Source organism: Nicotiana attenuata, unplaced genomic scaffold, assembly GCF_001879085.1.
Source record: "Nicotiana attenuata strain UT unplaced genomic scaffold, NIATTr2, whole genome shotgun sequence".
Classification (NCBI taxonomy): domain Eukaryota; kingdom Viridiplantae; phylum Streptophyta; class Magnoliopsida; order Solanales; family Solanaceae; genus Nicotiana; species Nicotiana attenuata.
Window position 1 is genome coordinate 141,366 of NW_017671144.1, and position 18,620 is coordinate 159,985.

Here is an 18,620-nt window from a genome sequence, read left to right on the forward strand (position 1 = left end):
TGAACTTAGAGTTCCAAGTTCAAAAGTTAAGGACATGTAGTCCTGAACTTAGAGTTACAAGTTCAAAAGTTAAGGACATGTAGTCCTGAAGTCCTTAAGTTAAGTTCAAAAGTTAAGGACATGAGCAGAAGGGTATTTTCGTCCGGGTAGTTAAAGTTTATTAAAGTAGTGGCTAAAGACTAAAGACATTTTAAACAGTGGCTTAAAAGTAAATACATGTGTTATTAGTGGGTAACTGTGCACTTCCCCCACCCAATGATGAAAAGACTTCTAAAGAGCTTTGCTATTCGATAAAATTAAGGAAAACATGTTCTAATTTTTTCATATTTGGTTGGCTTAAATGTTTTAGAAAATATTTTACTCATCAACTCATTTTTTTCTGATTGCAGGAAAATATTTTCCCTATCAAAAGAAAGGAAAACATTTTCCAAAACTCTTTTTCAACCTTACCCACCCCACCCTAAATAAAAATATTACTAATAATACTTTTTTTTCATGAAAGTATTTTTTTTTACATTTCAACAAATGAGTATTTTCTTTTCATGATATTAAAAATATTTTTTTACTTAACTAAAAGGTATTTTTACATGATGTAGAAAAGTATTTCTTTCATTTCAACAAATGAGTATTTTCTTTCTATGACATAGAAAACAACAACACTACCAGTAAAACTCCACTAGCAGGGTCTGGGGAGAGTAGAGTGTACGCAGACCTTAGCCCTACCCCGAAAGGTAAGAGGCTGTTTCCGAGAGACTCTCGGTCTCAAGAGGAGAGACAATAACATCAAGAAAGAAACAAGAGAAAAGGCATGTAACAACAAAGATGCCAGAAAGAAATAANGTGTCGCCACTCCTTCACTGTCGTGGTATAGCTGGCTGTCTCTCGTCTCCCGGTTGCCTTTCGTCCTAGGGGCTGGACTCGAGTCTGACCGCTCGACGATACCTGGTGGTGAGTTTTTATCGAGTAGCACGGCTGTCGTCCTCTAAGATGGTGTCCGTTTTCGATCCCGTGGACGCGCGCGCTCTACAGTTCCCGTGCCGGGTTGCGGTTCTTTTGAAGGGGTTTTGGTCGAATAGGCCCGAATTGTTTGGCGTCCCTGGTTCCCCTTATGGAGATCACGATGTTTGGTATAGCAATGCCGAAATCGTACTCAGCTGGGCGGGATTCTCCTGCCGGCCGTGCCTTGTTGAACCTGGACCTACTGGAGATTCCTCGATGGTGTTGTCCTCGGGCTATTTCTCTATCGTTGCGAGGTAGGTTGCATCTTCTGTCGCTCCTCCCATACGTGGCGCATGGATGGTATATCCACCTGTTTGGCATTAGTTTCTTCGTTGGGAGTCTGCTTGGACGCACCGAGCCCGAGGAAGTTCCCGGGTGGTTGTCCACGGCCCTGCTCCGTGGCTGGTGCCGGGTGCGGGTATCTGGTCAGGTCTCGGCTGGGTATCTGATCAGGCTTCATCTGAAATGTCCTGGAGTTGTCGGGCATGCTTCGTTTGAGCTTCAGGTGAAAGCATGTATTGCCCAATTATCCAAAACCAGGAGTGATCTCATTCGTTCCCTCAGGAAATGAGGTGCGGCTTCCCGTGGTGCTTCACTCTCTCTTTGTCTGGCCCCAGATGTGTCGAGCTCTTTCATCGCTGTTCTGATGATGTTAGTGTGTACTCCCGCGGAGGGATCTACTGATGTGGTTGGCGAGTTTGCGAGGCCAGGTGCCAGGCTGCGGCGCTGCATCATGGTTTCTTTCGAGAGTGCTCCCTCGAACTTGCTCAACGAGACGGACTCATGCTCATCACCTTGAAGGTTGCTGCTTGAACGAGCGCGTGTAAGCGATGGTGCGCTCGTAGGGATCAAAAGTCCTGTCGCACCTGGGGAGTTTCGGCGTTCCGAGTTTCCGTGAAGCGAGTTCCGGGACTGCTTCCTCGGGAGACGATTGCTGTATGAACCTCCACGAACCTGACTCAATCCTTTCGAAGAGATCTCTAAGCATCTTTGCTGCAGCGGGATCGGTTACCGATCCGTTGTTGCTTGATCTCTCGGGTACTCGTTCGGCGTAGGGAGATGTTTCCGGCGCTACCGCGCTGGGAGTCTCCGGGTGACTTTGAAGCTGAGTGATAGCCAACCGCTGTGCCTACAACATTTCAAAAATAATATGAAGACTAACTTCCTGTTCTTCCCGGGCCGGGGTTATTTGAGATCCATGTTGGTCGATATGTTGTATGCTACCGCTGGTGCGTGAGGCTTCGTCGACTTGATGTGCGTCCTGCGAATCTGCATCAGCTAGAATCGGTTCGGGCTTGATGTCAAGATTATGTGGAGGTGCTCCAGCAGCCGGGACAGCCACGCTCTTTTCCCCATGGTTTTCGAGGTTGTTGTTCTCGATTCCGTTTATCGAGCCAGACATTTTAACCTGAAATCAAAGGATCTTGGACAAGAAACGTGTAAAAGATAATGTGTGTTTATGTGACGAGACTAGCAAGAAAATAATCACTATTATTTTTTCCCCACGGTGGGCACCAAACTGTTTACCGTGAAAATGATAACGCCAATTAAATTTGTAAAATGGGACTCTAAAATACGTGATCTATTCCTGAGCTAGTTGTTAGAGCAGATGATGCTAGTGTTATGAATTTTAACGATGGAGCGTGAGCTAACACAAGATAATGATCGAACCGAAGGTCCTGTTACCCGGATGTAGGTTTGGTCGATGGGGGCTTCGGGGTCGACCTCGAGATCGAGCTCGGGCTATCAGGGACAATCGAGGGTAGTATAACAGTTAGAGATACAATCAAACGAAGCTCTTTATAGTCAAAACGAAGTTATACGATGAAGAACTCATATAAAAGCGAAGGATATTGAGGTATCCTCGGATCAGTGAGAGCCAATAAGTTTAGAAAGAAGAGAAAGGGAGAGAGAGATATTATTGCACTTGTGGAGAAATGGAGCAACGTCAATCCCTTACAAGGTAGGGTGAGTCCCCTTTACATAGGAGGGGAACTCAGTTACAAATACATGAGTAATTAATTTACAAAATACGGCGATGAGATGGCTTGATGCGATGCCTCAGCGTAGGCTCTGGACAGGCCGGCCCTGTCAGACTCAGCCGCGTGTCTTGGGAGCTTCCCCCTTTTGTCCTGGCCTCGGCCTCTGTCTGGCCTCGAATCGGGCCTTGACAATCCCCAAAGGAGAGGGCTAGGTTGTGGCTTCATGTCCTCGGGGTCTCGAGGTACCTCCCCGAGATGGCTTAATGGCGGGAAATCGGGCCCTCTGATTTCACTGCGTACAGTGTTCCCGGCCGGACGTGGTGCAGTCCCTGTCGAGGAGACCGTTGTTGCCGGCTCCATTGGGTCCTGACCCGGAGCTTTTCGAGGACAATAGAGTTTTCCCCTTGGCGATATCGACGCCCTCGGTGACCTCAATTTGGGTCCTCGATTCTCGCCCGGGGAGTTCAGGGATTCTCAGGACCCAAAGGTTACCAACGTGGGGGGTCCTCTCGAGGGGGGAGGTGAGCTTGAAAACTTCCTCGATGGAGCTGGTGAAGACATTGATCTCGATGCTCCCATTGCTATTGAGGAGGCGGAGAGGCTCCTTCAGCAGGTGATAACCTTTCTACGCGTACCGTTAGTGCTCTAAGTATTTCTCCCAATTTTTGTGACTCTTTTATTTTGTTATAGGACAAGAGAATGTACGACCATGCTATCTCTAAATTGCGAGATGAGCATACGAAGGAAGTCGAGGGTCTTGCCTCGGGTTTAAAGGAGTCGTAGGCCCTTTTTGCCCGAAAGGAAGAGGAGCTGAGCGTGCTCCGGGCAAGGTTGGAAGAAATGAGCCGAGACAGAGACAACCTTGTCGAGCAGGTAGTACTGTATTTTGCGAACCTGCCTCTAATTTTAACCTAATACTTACCAGTTTGTTTCACCTTTGTAGGTTGGTCAAAAGAATGCCCATGTGGGGCGTCTCCAAGAGGAGATGGTTGCCAAGGATACTGAGGTCCTTGACCTGAGGAGGAAAAATGGGGTCGTGGCCTCGGAGAGGAACATTCTACAGACGGAGCTGACATCGTCCCGGGGCCTCTTGCACAAGAGGAGATTGCTGCACTGTCGTCGGCTAAGTCTGTGGCAGAGGAAAAGGTATCCTCGTATAAGAAAGATACCACCACTGCGAATGAGAAAGCTCGAGAGATTTTACCGAAGGCTAAGCAGAGGTTGACTCGGGCCGTTGCTTATGCTCATGCGCAAGCGAGGAGGCAGGCTCATAAAGAAGCGAGTGACAAGGTCGCTGATATTTCGGCCGAGATCGAGAAGGCCTGAACCTTAGAGGAAAAATCTACCCTTTCGGCCACTTCAGATGAGGGCTCCGATGATGATTCCGAGGGTAGTGGGGGTGAAGAGTAGATTTAGGTCGTCTCTTTTTCCCATTTTGTACAAGAGTTTTTCAGGGAGAGGGCATTGTAATTGCTCCCCTGCTGTAAATGTGTTTTTGGAAGTACGATAATTTTTCTACTTCGAGCATTTCGCATTCTATGTTTTAATGCTTTTGCCTTCGAATTCTGATGTTGGCTCTTCGGGGCATATACTCGGAGCTATCGAGACCTTTGAGATCGGGCACCATCTCAAATTTGGGCCGATAGTTTCAATAGGGTCGATGCATGTAATGGCAAAAATTCATAGGGTCTGATGATCTCCGAGCGCTTTCACGACAGTGTCATTCACATGGCATGACTGCGAAGTGATCGAGGTGGTCCCACCAGCGCGCTTCCCAAAAAGTGATACTGATATGGCCAGATTCTGTTGGTCTCTAGAGCAGGCGAATAGTCGTCATCTGCCCTATATATGCGCTTGCTCTCCCCCTATTTGAAGATACTACTATATTGAGCAACTATCTCCTTTATAGGGTTCCCCTTTCTCGTGCCAATATCCCTTTACCTCAAAGCTTTTGCCTAAGTCTTCTCGTTTCCCTCTTCCTTGCTTTACCATAACCATGGTTGTTGTGCCCGCGTCCGCTTGTCAAGAAAAAGAGGGTTCTTCCTTATTTTCGTGCTCGGTTGGTGGTACACCGCCGGCGTTTGGTGAGCTAGCATCGAGGTGCTTTGTCTCGAAGAGGGAATTTTCGTTAGTGAAACCTCCCAATGTCCTGGGCCACCGGGAGCACGCATCGAGGTTTATCTCCTCGATAAGGGAGGAGCATCTCGAGGGAGTCAGAAAAGAGTGCGGATGGGGGAGAGAGGTGGTGTTGCAGGCACCTTCCCCGGAGGAGAGCATCATGGCTCATGTCGAAGGGTTCTTGAACGTGTATACGTACCCCTTTACAATAGGCCCTCTCGATAGGGTCGTGCTCGAATTTTGTAGAAGGTATTAGGTTACCTTGGCGCAGGCTCACCCATCCCTTTGGAAGATAGTGCTGATGATAAGGTACTTTGCGGACAAGGCAGGGCTCGAATTCACCCTTAGTCATCTCTATGGTTATACCGGCCTTTGCACTATCGGGGCTTGACTCTGTGACGTCGATCCACCCGGCCCCTCACCATTAACAACGAAGAGGATGAGGATCGGGGGTGAATGAGTCGATTTGTTCGAGCACTGACAGTCGATATTATCCCTGGAGAGTTTCTGCCATTTCCTGAGAAATGGAATTTCACATGTAAGTGGTACACTTGTGCTTTTACTATTTTTGTCCATAGTAGAGGCGGGCTCCGTGAAGATGTTTTTCTTTTTCTTTCTGTAGCGATCCCTTGGCTGCCGAACGAGGTTCCCGATCTGGCGGAATGGTCTCGTAAGCTGGCAGCTTTCTCGACTTATGACATGTGCAAATGGCGAGCCCTGTCCAAGGGGAGATGGGAGGCAAAACATCATGGTAGGTGCATAGTGGCTTCTTTTCTCAAAAAGGTACTTTTTTTATAGAGCACTGACTCTGCCAATGCAGGTGTTGGAGAACTTTCCGAGATGAGGCCGTGTCCCCTGGGGAGGAGGAGAGACTGCCGACCTCGCGGTCGAGGATCGATAATAAACGAATAGAGTCTTCGAGGTGTGAGGATTCTCGCACCGTCCTTTTCTGAGGTTCGGAAGAGACGAGTCGGCCGAGCTTCCGGCCTCAGGGGCCTTTATTCTTGAAAAAATAGTTCCATCCTTGCCGCCATTTCCCGTTCCCGTCGAAGGTACTTCGAGGGACAAAAATCATCCATCCTCTCCCTCTTCTCCTACCGAAGGCACATTGGGGGAAACTAAGCCACCGGAGGTATGCTCGACCTTTAGTGAAGCTCAGTGGCTTAGCTTCATGGTATTCTTTGGTAGCCGGTATAGGCTTTTTCCAGTTTCGCGTCTTCCTTTTCTTGTTGAGCTTTCTTTTGCAGGCCTTTGACAAGCTTAAGTCCGAGCTGCTTCACCGTGAGGCCAGGCTGCGGAAAGCTTTGGATGGGGAGAAATCCCTTAGGCTTCTTTGCACGAAAAAGGAAGATGAGCTGGCATACCTGCGCTATGAGCCGGATCGAAGTCGGAACTTCGAGGACTATCTCAAAAGAAAGGTAACCTTTGTTTCGAGCCGATGCACGCTCCTCCTTCTGCTTTCGCAGGCTAATATTTTCCTCTTTCAGCTACAGAGAAAAACGGACGACCTGGAACGATTTTGTGGCGAATTTGACCAGGTTAAGCTTGAGCGTAACGAGTTAAAAGCCCAGGTTGAGGCCCAGAAGGATGCCTTGGCCAAGGCCTCCGCCCTTGAGGTGGAGTTCCGGAATGTTCGTGCGAACAGCCCAGTTCGAACGAGCATGATTTCAAGGCTCGAATCGGAAATATAAAAGATGAAGGCAGAGATCATAGATGCCCGGGCTGACAAGAAAGTGGCGGTCTAGTTGAAGGACGCTGCTGATGCTCGAGCTAAGCTGAGAAGGGATCTCGACCGTGAGGGCAGAAACAAGGAGTATGAGCGTCACAAATCTCGAAGGGAAACTCTCGAGGAGATCCACGCTAAGGGCTTTGATCTCTCGGAAGAGATAAAGCAGGCAAAGGCGGATGAATATGATGCTAAGTTCCTTCTGTCCGATGCCGAAGATAGCGAGAACGTCACGACCCAAACCGATGGGCCGCGACGGGTTCCTGAATCCTTCTTGTCAAACACCCCTAAGTATGTGTGTAGGATATGAACCTGTATAACATCTGTTGAATTACAAAAATAACATATATGAAAGAAACCTGCCTTCAAGGCATATGTACGTATACGGACAGAATATAGTGGGCGAGCCGGCAAGGCTGCTATAGACAACTGTACATCCAAAACTGAAAGCCGTCAAGGCCATATACAACCTAACTAGACATACTGTCTACGGACCTCTAATAGAAACATAACTGTACAAAGATGGGACTGAGCCACGTCATATATATATATATATATATATATATATATATATATATATATACCAAAATCAAAGCAGCTCCGGATCAAGTGGAGCACGCCAACTCTCGCTGATCAGGGATCCTAAGAAGGGGGACCGTCAGCTTGCCCACCTGCACCTGCGGGCATAGAACGCAGGCCCCGTGAAATAGCGCGTCAGTAAGAAAAATGTACTGAGTATGTAAGGCATGAAAATTAGTACGTAAAGGACATAGACGAAACATGGAATACAGAAATACCTTTAAATCTGAATAACTTTGTAAATTCTGAAACCTTTATAGTGTCATGCACGTGCATGTAAATGTCGTGCCATGCATAGGTATGGGTGTACATAATATCATCAAGCCACTGAGGGCATCCCATCATATCGTCTCGGCCACTGTGGGCACATCATCAACATATACCAGCTGATCAGGTTGTGGTACGTATATAACGCTGTAACCTTTTCCCATATCCCATATACATATATTTACATATATACGCGTATATAACGCCATCTGGTCATGGGTCAATGCACATGTGTAAATGAGTGAAATGCATGAAAAATACGTAATAATATCAATATTCCTTCAGGATAAACTTTTTCAACCGTGTATTATTCTGAGACCCATGAATAGAAGATAATAATATTTTTCATGGGGAATCAAGAACATAGACACCCCTACTATTTCTATGAATAGAATAATTTTTGGAAACTGTGTGTTTGCTCGTTTCTTTAGTATCATATGGACCATGCCAAAAGAAAGAAGGAAAGGCCTTAACATACCTGTTCCTTGAATTATTTGATCGAAGTGAAGCTTCTGCTTCCGTGAAATACGTTGGAACGAGAGGATGAAGCTTCAGCTTCTGAATTTGAACGAAACCTTGCTATGGATTTGAATATTTGGACGAAATGATTCTGTTTCTAACATCCTTGGTTTGAAAACCAAATACAGAATGTGCTTTTTTATCTAATAAATTCATTACTAAGTTTCCTAGATACAAGTCTTACTTGCTAAGACTTAAGTCATGTCTGAGTCATATTTACAATTAGCCATCTGGAAACCATGACTACTTAGTCATTTCCAAAGTTTTGGCTTCTTGCCACGTCGGTGGGGGTGGGATACTAATTTTTTTATCCACTTATTAGTTAACTGGGTAATGTCCTGTTACCCGGTAATTAATCAATTACCAGCATTATTTAAAAAAAATTATCACAAAATACTTAAAATTCTATTTATTTTTAAAATATTCCATATATACTTTATATATTATACTATCATGGTCATATGGTACCTCGCATGGTAATAGTTCATAATTATCGGGTATTATCGCTCGACCCGTATTTTATTCCAAATTGTCCACTTTCGACGAAACTCGTTTTCTTTAATCCGTGTACCCCTTTATCCTTCATAACACTTATTTATCACTTGTTATAAATAGCGTAAGTACGTTAACGTCAAGATGATCTCATCCCCGAGTCTACGTCGGTTAACTGAAAACAAAATTTTAACGTAGGAAAATGCGAGATGTAACATCCTTTCCCCCTTAGAAACATGCGTCCTCGAATGTTCAACTCCCCGTGATCTATATAACTTCGGCAGGGTCGTCTCTGTAACAACACCACCACCAACTCTCCCCGTAGAAGCTTAATAACCCAACGACACACAGGACCATAATTATGAATAATGACAATAGCCTCACATGACCAACGACAATAACCAACACAAGAATTTATGCACGTACCTTATGATTATGACGTCTCAGTCGGATCCTTCTCTTGAGGAGGAAATATGTAGGAATATCTAGACCGCATGTCTTCCTCGGCCTCCTAAGTCATATCTTTCACATTATTGTTTCTTCAAAGTACTTTCACCAAAGCTACGTCTTTAGTTTTCGATCTCCGAATATGTCCGTCCAATATAGAAATGGGAGTTTCTTCATATGATGGCTACTCTGTGACCTGAATGTCGTCAACTAACATAATTCTGGAAGGATCTCCGATACATTTACGGAGCATAGACACATGAAAGACCGAACGTACAGACTCCAAGTCCGAAGACAAGTCTAACTTATATGCTACCTGGCTTACTTTGCGTATGATCCTCTATGGTCACATGTACCGAGGGCTAAGTTTTCCTTTATTTCTGAACCTTATGATAGCTTTCATCGGTGATACCTTTTTGGAATACCCAGTCGTCCACCTGAAATTCCGGGTCTCGTCGTCGATTATTCCCATAAGCCTTCTGACGGCTTTGAGCTGCCAATAGCCTTTCATGTATAAGCTTAATTCTCTTGATTGCCTGCTGTACCAATTCTGGTCCTACTAACGTAGTTTCCCCAACATCGAACCACCCTATAGGCAACCTACACTTTCGTCCATAAAGAGTTTCGTACGTAGCCATCTGAATACTGGAATGATAACTATTATTATATGTGAACTCAATAAGCGGCAGATGATCATCCCAGCTACCTTTAAAGTCTATCACACAAGCTTGTAACATATCCTCCAGTGTTTGAATAGTACGCTCAGCCTGTCCGTCTGTCTGGGGATGAAATGCTGTGCTAAGACTTACTTGAGTCCCCAATCCCTTTTGGAAGGACCTCCAGAAGTTAGCTGTAAATTGAGCTCCTCTATTCGAGATAATAGATACATGGACACCATGTAGTTGTACTATCTCCTTGATATAAAGTCTTGCATAATCCTTTGAGGAATATGTAGTCCTAACGTGAAGAAAATGGGCTGACTTTGTAAGCCTATCAACAATCACTCATATCGAATCAAACTTATGCTGGGTACGAGGTAAGCCTACGATGAAGTCCATATTGATTACTTCCCATTTTCAAGTCAGAATCTCCATATCTTGCAATAACCCTCCGGGTTTTTGATGCTCAATTTTAACCTGCTGACAATTAGGACACTGAGCAACAAACTCTGCTATATCTTTTTCATTCAGTCCCACCAATACACTTTCCTGATATCATGATACATCTTTGTTGTTCCTAGATGGATAGAATATCGAGAATAGTGAGTTTCTCCCATAACCTGCTGATACAGCCCTGCAACATTAGGCACACACAATCGTCTTCGATATCTGAGGACCCCATCTTGTGTAATTCCAAACGGTGTCTTCTCCTTCTTAAGGGTGGTATCCCTATAATGAACTAACATAGGATCCTCATACTAGCGTTCCTTTACTTCAGTTACTAATGAGGATGTTGCCGTATTCTGATGAGTAATTCAAATGTCACCTGAGTCCAGTATCCAAACTCCAAGACTAGCTAGCTGATGAACAATCATGGGTTATTCCCCTCTTTTCTGGTAGTAATTATGATAGGCTACCCATGATTTACGGCTGAGGGCGTCGGCTACTACGTTCGCTTTCCCCGGATGGTATAAAATATCAACGTCATAGTCTTTAAGTAGCTCCAACCATCTCCTTTGACGAAGACTCAATTCCTTTTGCTTGAAGATATACTGGAGGCTCTTATGATTCGTATAGATATCAACATGAATGTCATACAAGTAGTGCCTCCACATCTTTAGTGCATGAATCACCGCGGCTAACTCTAAATCGTGGGTCGGGTAGTTCTTCTCGTGCTTTCTTAGTTGTCTAGAAGCATAAGCCACAACCTTACCATGCTGCATCAGCACACAACCCAATCCAATGCCTGATGCGTCACAATAGATAACGTAACCATCGGTTCCTTCTGGAAGCATTAGAACCGGTGCTGAAGTTAATATGTCCTTTAAGGCCCGGAAAACTCCGTTCGCAAGCGTCGGTCCATTGAAACCTTGTTCCTTTCTGAGTTAACTTACATGGTTATCATAATCTTGTACAATTCAAGAAATTCCTCTCTTCGGAGGCCCAAACTTCATATTTTATCCCTCACAATTGCGCCCTTATCCCACTGTTAGGGCAACATTTCATCTATTCTAAACATTACTAGTCTTAGACTCCTTCGAGTTCATTCGAGCTATATTGAGCCTTGTATAACTTAGGGAAACCATCAGCTCTCTTATAAACTTATTCCCAAGGACTCATCCATTCTTGTTACCTTTTTACTCATCTTTTCTTATCCTTCCTCCTGTCCTCCAAGAACCTTGTCGCTCTACCATACTTTAGCTTGCGACCTACACATATCTATTTATAATTATTCGCAACCTTTCTTCAACCTGCTTGCACCATAGATTTCCTTATGTTATTCCGGAACATCAAGCAAGACACCACATACCACTTTGGTCAAAGGTGCTTAGAAGAGAAGAAAATTTCGTTACAAGTTTCTTCTAATAACCTGCCAAACAGAGAAGCTACAAACCTTCATCGGTGTTGTGGGTCTAGGAAAAGTCTTCACTGCCTCAGTCTCTTGTGTATCTAATCGAATGTCTTTACCCGAAATAATATGCCCAAGGAAAGCTACAGAGTTCAACCAGAATTCATATTTAGAAAATTTTGCATACAAGTTCCCTTCTTGTAGAACTCTGAGCACAGTACGCAGATGATCTGCATGCTCAGCCTCTGAACGAGAATATACCAATATATCGTCAATAAATACAATTACGAATAGATCTAAAAAAAAGGCCTGAACACATGGTTCATTAAATCCATGAATACTGCTGGGGCATTGGTCAGACCAAATGACATAACCCAAAACTCAAAGTGCCCATATCTAGTCCTGAATGCTGTCTTCGGAATATCTTCATCCTTAACCCTTACCTGATGGTACCCGGACCTCAATTCTATCTTTGAGAAATACTTGGCACCTTGAAACTGATCAAATAAATCATCAATTCTCGGGAGCGGTTACTTATTCTTGATCATCACCTTATTCAGCTGCCTATAATCAATACACATTCGTAAGGAACCATCTTTCTTTCTTACAAACAAAACAGGTGCTCCCCACGGTGACGTACTAGATCTGATAAAACCTTTTTCAAACAAGTCCCTTAGTTGTTCCTTTAATTCTTACAGCTCTGCAGGGGCCATTGTATAGGGGGAATAGATATTGGATTAGTATCTGGTAGTAGGTCGATGGCAAACTCAATTTCTCGCTCTGGCGGAAGACCCGGAAGTTCATCGGGAAAACATCGGAAAACTCATTAACCACTGGGATGGACTGAAAGGTTGGTGACTCACTACTATAAAAAGGACCTTTAGTGGCAATAGAAAGCAACATTGGCGGCAATAACAATAGCTGCTATATCATTTACCGGCAATTGATCTTTAGCCGGTGATGCCGGGGTCGGTAAAGCCTTTAGCGGCATTTCTGCCAAAAGCTGGTAAAAGGTATGATTTATTGCCGCTAAAACTCATTTGCTTTAACGACAATTGTTTGCGGCAATTATTATGGCTGCTAAACCCATTCTAAAAACGACTAATAATGCTCCTTTAACGTCCATTTTTATAGCCGCTAAATTCAAAATATTTGTCGCTAAAAGTCCATACCTTTAGAGGTAATTGTTTTGTGGCAATTAAATTGGCAACAATATCTCTTCTAAAAACGTATTAGTATGCCCCTTTAGCGTCCATTTTAATGAATAGCAAAGTCAATTAAATTGCCGCTAAAAATCATCTTTAATAGCAATATAATGGTTACAATATCCCTGTATAAACGCCTTAATCCTGTTAAATTGGCACTAAAATTCACAAGCTATAACGGTAAGTTTAGCCACCATTAATAATAACTACTACATTCGACCAAAAAATAATGCAAATAACAAAACATATTGATATTAATTCATAAAACTATAGTATATCTCGTTAAATCTTAACGAACAAAAGGAAGCACTAATCCAAAATATTAATATCACAAAACCTTAAAAAATAACTCATATTGTTTGAAGTAAATAGCTAATGTCACTATATAACCAATCTTAACGAATAACAATCTTCAAATAATATCTGAAACTCTTCGTCATATTGAAATCTTCCACTCGCTAAATTATCGAACATCAGACTGTATGACCTGAAATTATAAAATAACTATGTCAATAGGAAGTAAATGTTGCCAAACAACAACGCTAATAATAATTTGTGAGGTTATGAAACTAAAAGTCCATAACCAGAAAGGACACAAACAAATATCTTTTAGTAACGTAGGCCCACGAACCTTTCTTGGCTCCAAATTACCTAGAATATAAGATTCAAAGGTCATCAAATGGAAAAAACTTATATGGTTAAATCTGTTCCAAAGAACCTCTGGCCAGTGGCAATTTAGCAAGGGACAACCATGCTCGACCAAATGTTTCAAAGAAAAATCTGGTGGAGGAGCTTACGGGCAAACATGCTCACAACTCTAATGTTTCAACACTGAGTGTGTGCATAAAATCTAAGGAACTGTGGCATATTATGCTGCATTCTCAGTGTTCCAGTCCTATATGGAGGGTAAGGAACTCAGCTGTGATACAAAACAATCAAGCATGCAGGAAGAACAACAGTTGTAATAACCAAATACTGCCCAACTCTGCACGCACAAGGCAGTTCTTTCTAAGGGAAGTCACAGGACACACAGGTTGGATAAAATGTAGCTACTGGGCATCAACAACAGAAGAGATACATATAGAAGCAGCAATACAAAGGACATCACACCGTTGGGTAAGGATTGAGATACAAATCAGGACACAACAGACCAAAGATGCGAATTACTTCAGTTATGCATACAGCCCCTTCATTTAATTTAATGCTGGAATTGGGAAAAGGCTGAATCCTACAGCCCATTCATTTAGTCCTACATCAAAGGGTAATAATGCAGAAAACAAGGGCTTGAGCATGAGGGTCGGGCCAACATCACTGATCAAGCAGCCGTGAATTAGAGGACTTGATGCTGGTATCCCACTCGAAAGTAGATAAAGCGGGCAAAAGGGTGAGTGACTTGGAGTTATTGCTCGAAACAGAGAAATATAGGATTCAGGAGCTTGAAGAACAAATAAGCACATTAGAGAAAAATGTGTGGCGACAGAAGCAGAATCTAAGAAGCACGCTGATAGGGCGTCCGAACTTGAAGCAGAAGTGGAGGCATTCAAAATGAAATCATCAAGCCTTGAGGTTGCTCTGGAGGAGACCAAGGAGAAAGAAAAGGAATTGAGTCAATGCCTGAACAATGTGACAGAGGAGAAGAAAAACTTAGAGGATGTATACACGAATTCAGTTGAAAAACTAGCTGAAACAGAAAACCTGCTTGAGGTCCTGCGTAATGAATTGAATGCCACTCAACAGAGACTGGAAGGTATTGAGAACGATCTTAACGCTGCTGGGGTGAAAGAGAGTGAGGTGATGGAAAAGCTCAAATCAGTAGAAGAGCAGCTAGAGCAACAAGGAAGAGTTTTGGAGCAAGCAATAGCTAGAAGCATAGCAGCTTGAGTCACTGCATGATACACTAAAAAGGGATTCCGAGCTCAAACTCCAAGAGGCAACCGGCAAATTTGTTACCAGAGATACGAAGGCACAAACATTGAATGAGAAACTGAAGGCTCTTGAAGATCAGCTAAATAGTTATGAGGAGCAGATTGCTAAATCTACTGAAAGTTTTTCAGCTGTTAAGGAAGAACTGGATCAGGTGTTGGTGAAGCTGGTTTCTACTGAAACTGACAGTCAGTGCGGCAAGTTGCTTCCTTTGCATTCTTGTATGCACCACTCCAGGTCAAGATTGCTGCATAAAACCATATAATTGCTATAGAGAAGAGCATTGCAAACCGGTCATATATCGGCCTCTTTAATTTGAGATATGTTGGTAGATACTGCAAGAAATTTAGTACATTCAGGTAATCAATTCGAGTAGGAAGAGGATATATGATGTGAATAACTACTATCACGACATGAGCAAGCTTTATGTTAGAATTTTTTTCTTTAACCCTTATGCTCAATGCACAAAAATGCTACAGTGTATCCTGGATCTTCTGATCGGCAAATTATTTTAGCAAGTTCATATATTTACCTTTACTCAACAGGCTATACCATTTCAAAATCACTTGATCAATATCACTGCTTTAGTAAAGAGAATACGCTACGGTATCCTCTTCAACAACTCCATGAAAGAGAACAATGTACTCATAAAAAAGCATATAAATCCAAACTTAAATTCATTATAGTGAATGGAATTACTTGCCTGTGTGATGAAAACCATGAAAATCAACTGTGGTAACCCAACTTCGACACATTCTGCAATCTACAAAATAAAGAATACAAAAAGTTTAATTAGCGAACATGTTTTCAGCAATCTGATGTTCTCATCTTTCCAGAGAGCATATTTTTAATCAAAAGCATATATTATACGAGAAGTCTAGGATTAAAATTCTCACCAATGGGAAGCCAAGATGGTAGAGCCCTAGTCCAGTCAAAGTAACAAGTGGTGCCACAAATAGAGGGCTAAGTAACCTAAATTATACAAGAAATGCAGAAGTTATACAGAAAATGAAGTTGATGACCTAAAGTTGAATATTCCACATGCTCAAGACTGAAAAAACAAGAACTTCAGATTACACACACCTTACAAGATTTCTCCACAGGCCAAAGAAGCCCATTATAATTTGGAAACCAGAAGTAACAATAAGAGCTCCCTGTATGCCTCTCATTGTATGCATAAACCCCTGCAAATATCAGTCGCAAGAACAAATTCAAGAAACATCAGCTGAATGGACAACCTCCCCCCCTCCCCACCCAAAAAAAGAAAACAACTCAAAGTCCCAACAGAGGCAGATGAACCAATATTTTTGACACGGAGCATTTCAACAAATATTCAATTCTGATCATCATAATTCCATAGTCTATGTTGCAGACTTTCCAAAATGCTACCGCACCCGTGTCGGTGTCGGATCCTCCAAAAATACACTACTTTTGGAGGATTCGACATGCACCTAACGACATTTTCGGAGAGTCCGAACAATATAGTCCAGAGTACAATGTGTTCAGTGTGAATAACCTTAAAGATTGAACACATCAAGTTTAAATCTTGGATCCGCCTCTGGTCCCACACCCCTCCTGTCACACCTCCTTTTTTCCCGAGGGATGATAGGAAAGAAAAGGAGTTTTTCCAATTTAAGTGACATTATTTGAAAAGGGATTAATTTATTTTAATTTAAAGAGTCGCCACTTGGAATTGAGTTTTGGTGTCCCAAGTCACCATTTATTTTAAAATCCCAATTCAAGGAAATTGACTCTGATTAAATCTGCGAAACACAGAAGACCGAGTAAGGAATTCTGTTAACCCAGGAGAAGGTGTTAGGCACTCCCGAGTTCCATGGTTTTAGCACGGTCGCTTAAAAATTTATACTTGGCTTAAATTATTTAATTACGTGTTTTTAAACCTATGTGCATTCACCCTTTTTACCGCTTTTAATTGCTTAAATTATTCATAATTAAAGAATTGAGTTATGCGTACGTATACTCTTTTCTTTTGGCGCGTCAAAATCATGTCGCGCGAACGTGTCCACGATTAATAACGCTTTTGTTGATTTATTAAGAAAGTTTGGTTGAAGTTGCGCGAACGCATCCCTCGAGTCCCGTGGTTCTATCACGGTCGCTTTTATTGACTAATGTTCGGCTTAAATCAATCTTGACTATTCTTGTACTTTATTGCTTATGGCTTGTCTATTATCACTTCACTTAATTTATTATATTTTTTATTAATTATTTTGACCTAGATGTGGAATGCATACGAGGTACTTCTTAGAAATTAAATGTTAAACATGGTTATAACATATCTATTTTAAATCTAAAGGCATCGAGACGCAGAATACGCACACGATTNTAAGAGCTCCCTGTATGCCTCTCATTGTATGCATAAACCCCTGCAAATATCAGTCGCAAGAACAAATTCAAGAAACATCAGCTGAATGGACAACCTCCCCCCCTCCCCACCCAAAAAAAGAAAACAACTCAAAGTCCCAACAGAGGCAGATGAACAATATTTTTGACACGGAGCATTTCAACAAATATTCAATTCTGATCATCATAATTCCATAGTCTATGTTGCAGACTTTCCAAAATGCTACCGCACCCGTGTCGGTGTCGGATCCTCCAAAAATGCACTACGTTTGGAGGATTCGACATGCACCTAACGGCATTTTTGGAGAGTCCGAACAATATAGTCCAGAGTACAATGTGTTCAGTGTGAATAACCTTAAAAATTGAACACATCAAGTTTAAATCTTGGATCCGCCTCTGGTCTCACACCCCTCCTACCCGAAAAGAGAGAGAGAAATAGATAAAAATGTTATACTACCAGCTCAGGATCCTGAAGAACTGAGGAACTATTAAACTGGATAATTGAGGTAATTGGTATCAAGTATGCATATGAACCACCTATTACCAATGGCAATCTGGTCCCGAATAAAGATTGTAGTAATGTATTCACTCCTGAAATAAAGAGCATTGTCTGTACTACTTTTGCCGTCTCATCCTACAATTTAAGATCACTGTCTCAAAATCAATTGAATCAATAAAAGGATAATAGACAATATCAATTAGCTAGTTTCAGCAGTCCAAAAAACAAAAACAAAAAAATAGTCATAATGTTAAGGAATTGAAGGAAATTCTTACATTGCCACCTCCCATTTGAGGAACTAGGATGCTAGGAATTAAGACAATATTACCAAGACTCAATATGTAATGTTGAAACCCTAAGAATAATGCTTCTGCTGCATTTATCATAAAATAATCATAGTATCAGTTCAATATCTTTTTTCGACGAAATTAACAACAATTGACAATATGGTCTTGTCTAAATAATGTCACGTACACAAAGGTGGTGGGTTGTTAACACAGTATTGTACATTCTTAAGTTGCTCCATAATTGGATGAGGATGTAATTCCTCTGCTTTTTTAGCTCCATTCTCACCACCTCCACTAGACATAGTTGAAATTTAGAGATTGTTTGCTTTTAGAGAATGTTCAAATTGGCGCTAAATATTTCTTTGCTTGACATTTTCCTTTACCAAAACTATGACTGTGAGATTTATATTGAGAGTCCAAGGTTTGTTATTTATGAATAGTAAAGGGAAAACGAGTTCCGAGCTGACGAGGCCAAGCAATAGCAGCATTGCACTTTCTGTATTTTATGTCAAACTATTGACTATGGAGGATTTGAAATCGATATGCATCGACGACAATAAAATTTTTTGAACAATGACAAGAATAACAGAAAATATACAAAGGAACAAATGCAGTTGACTACTGTCATAGTAGAGGTGTATTCTACAGAGACGTCAAGGTAAGAAAATATAAAGATTTGACACCACTATTTATCGACGACAATGAAAA

The 18,620-nt window shown here is 42.2% G+C and overlaps 1 protein-coding gene across 1 annotated transcript; it reads right to left on the reverse strand.

Annotated features, from left to right (window-relative positions):
- Window positions 1-14,788: 14,788 nt before the first annotated feature.
- On the reverse strand, window positions 14,789-18,214 carry LOC109206222 (putative nucleobase-ascorbate transporter 10). The gene is made up of 8 exons (XM_019369026.1): window positions 18,100-18,214; window positions 17,901-17,998; window positions 17,584-17,760; window positions 15,849-15,949; window positions 15,662-15,737; window positions 15,469-15,528; window positions 14,953-15,100; window positions 14,789-14,847 (listed from the first exon to the last, which is right to left on the reverse strand). The coding sequence occupies exons 1-8, from the start codon at window positions 18,212-18,214 to the stop codon at window positions 14,789-14,791; spliced, it is 834 nt and encodes a 277-aa protein (XP_019224571.1).
- Between the last annotated feature and the right edge of the window lie 406 nt (window positions 18,215-18,620).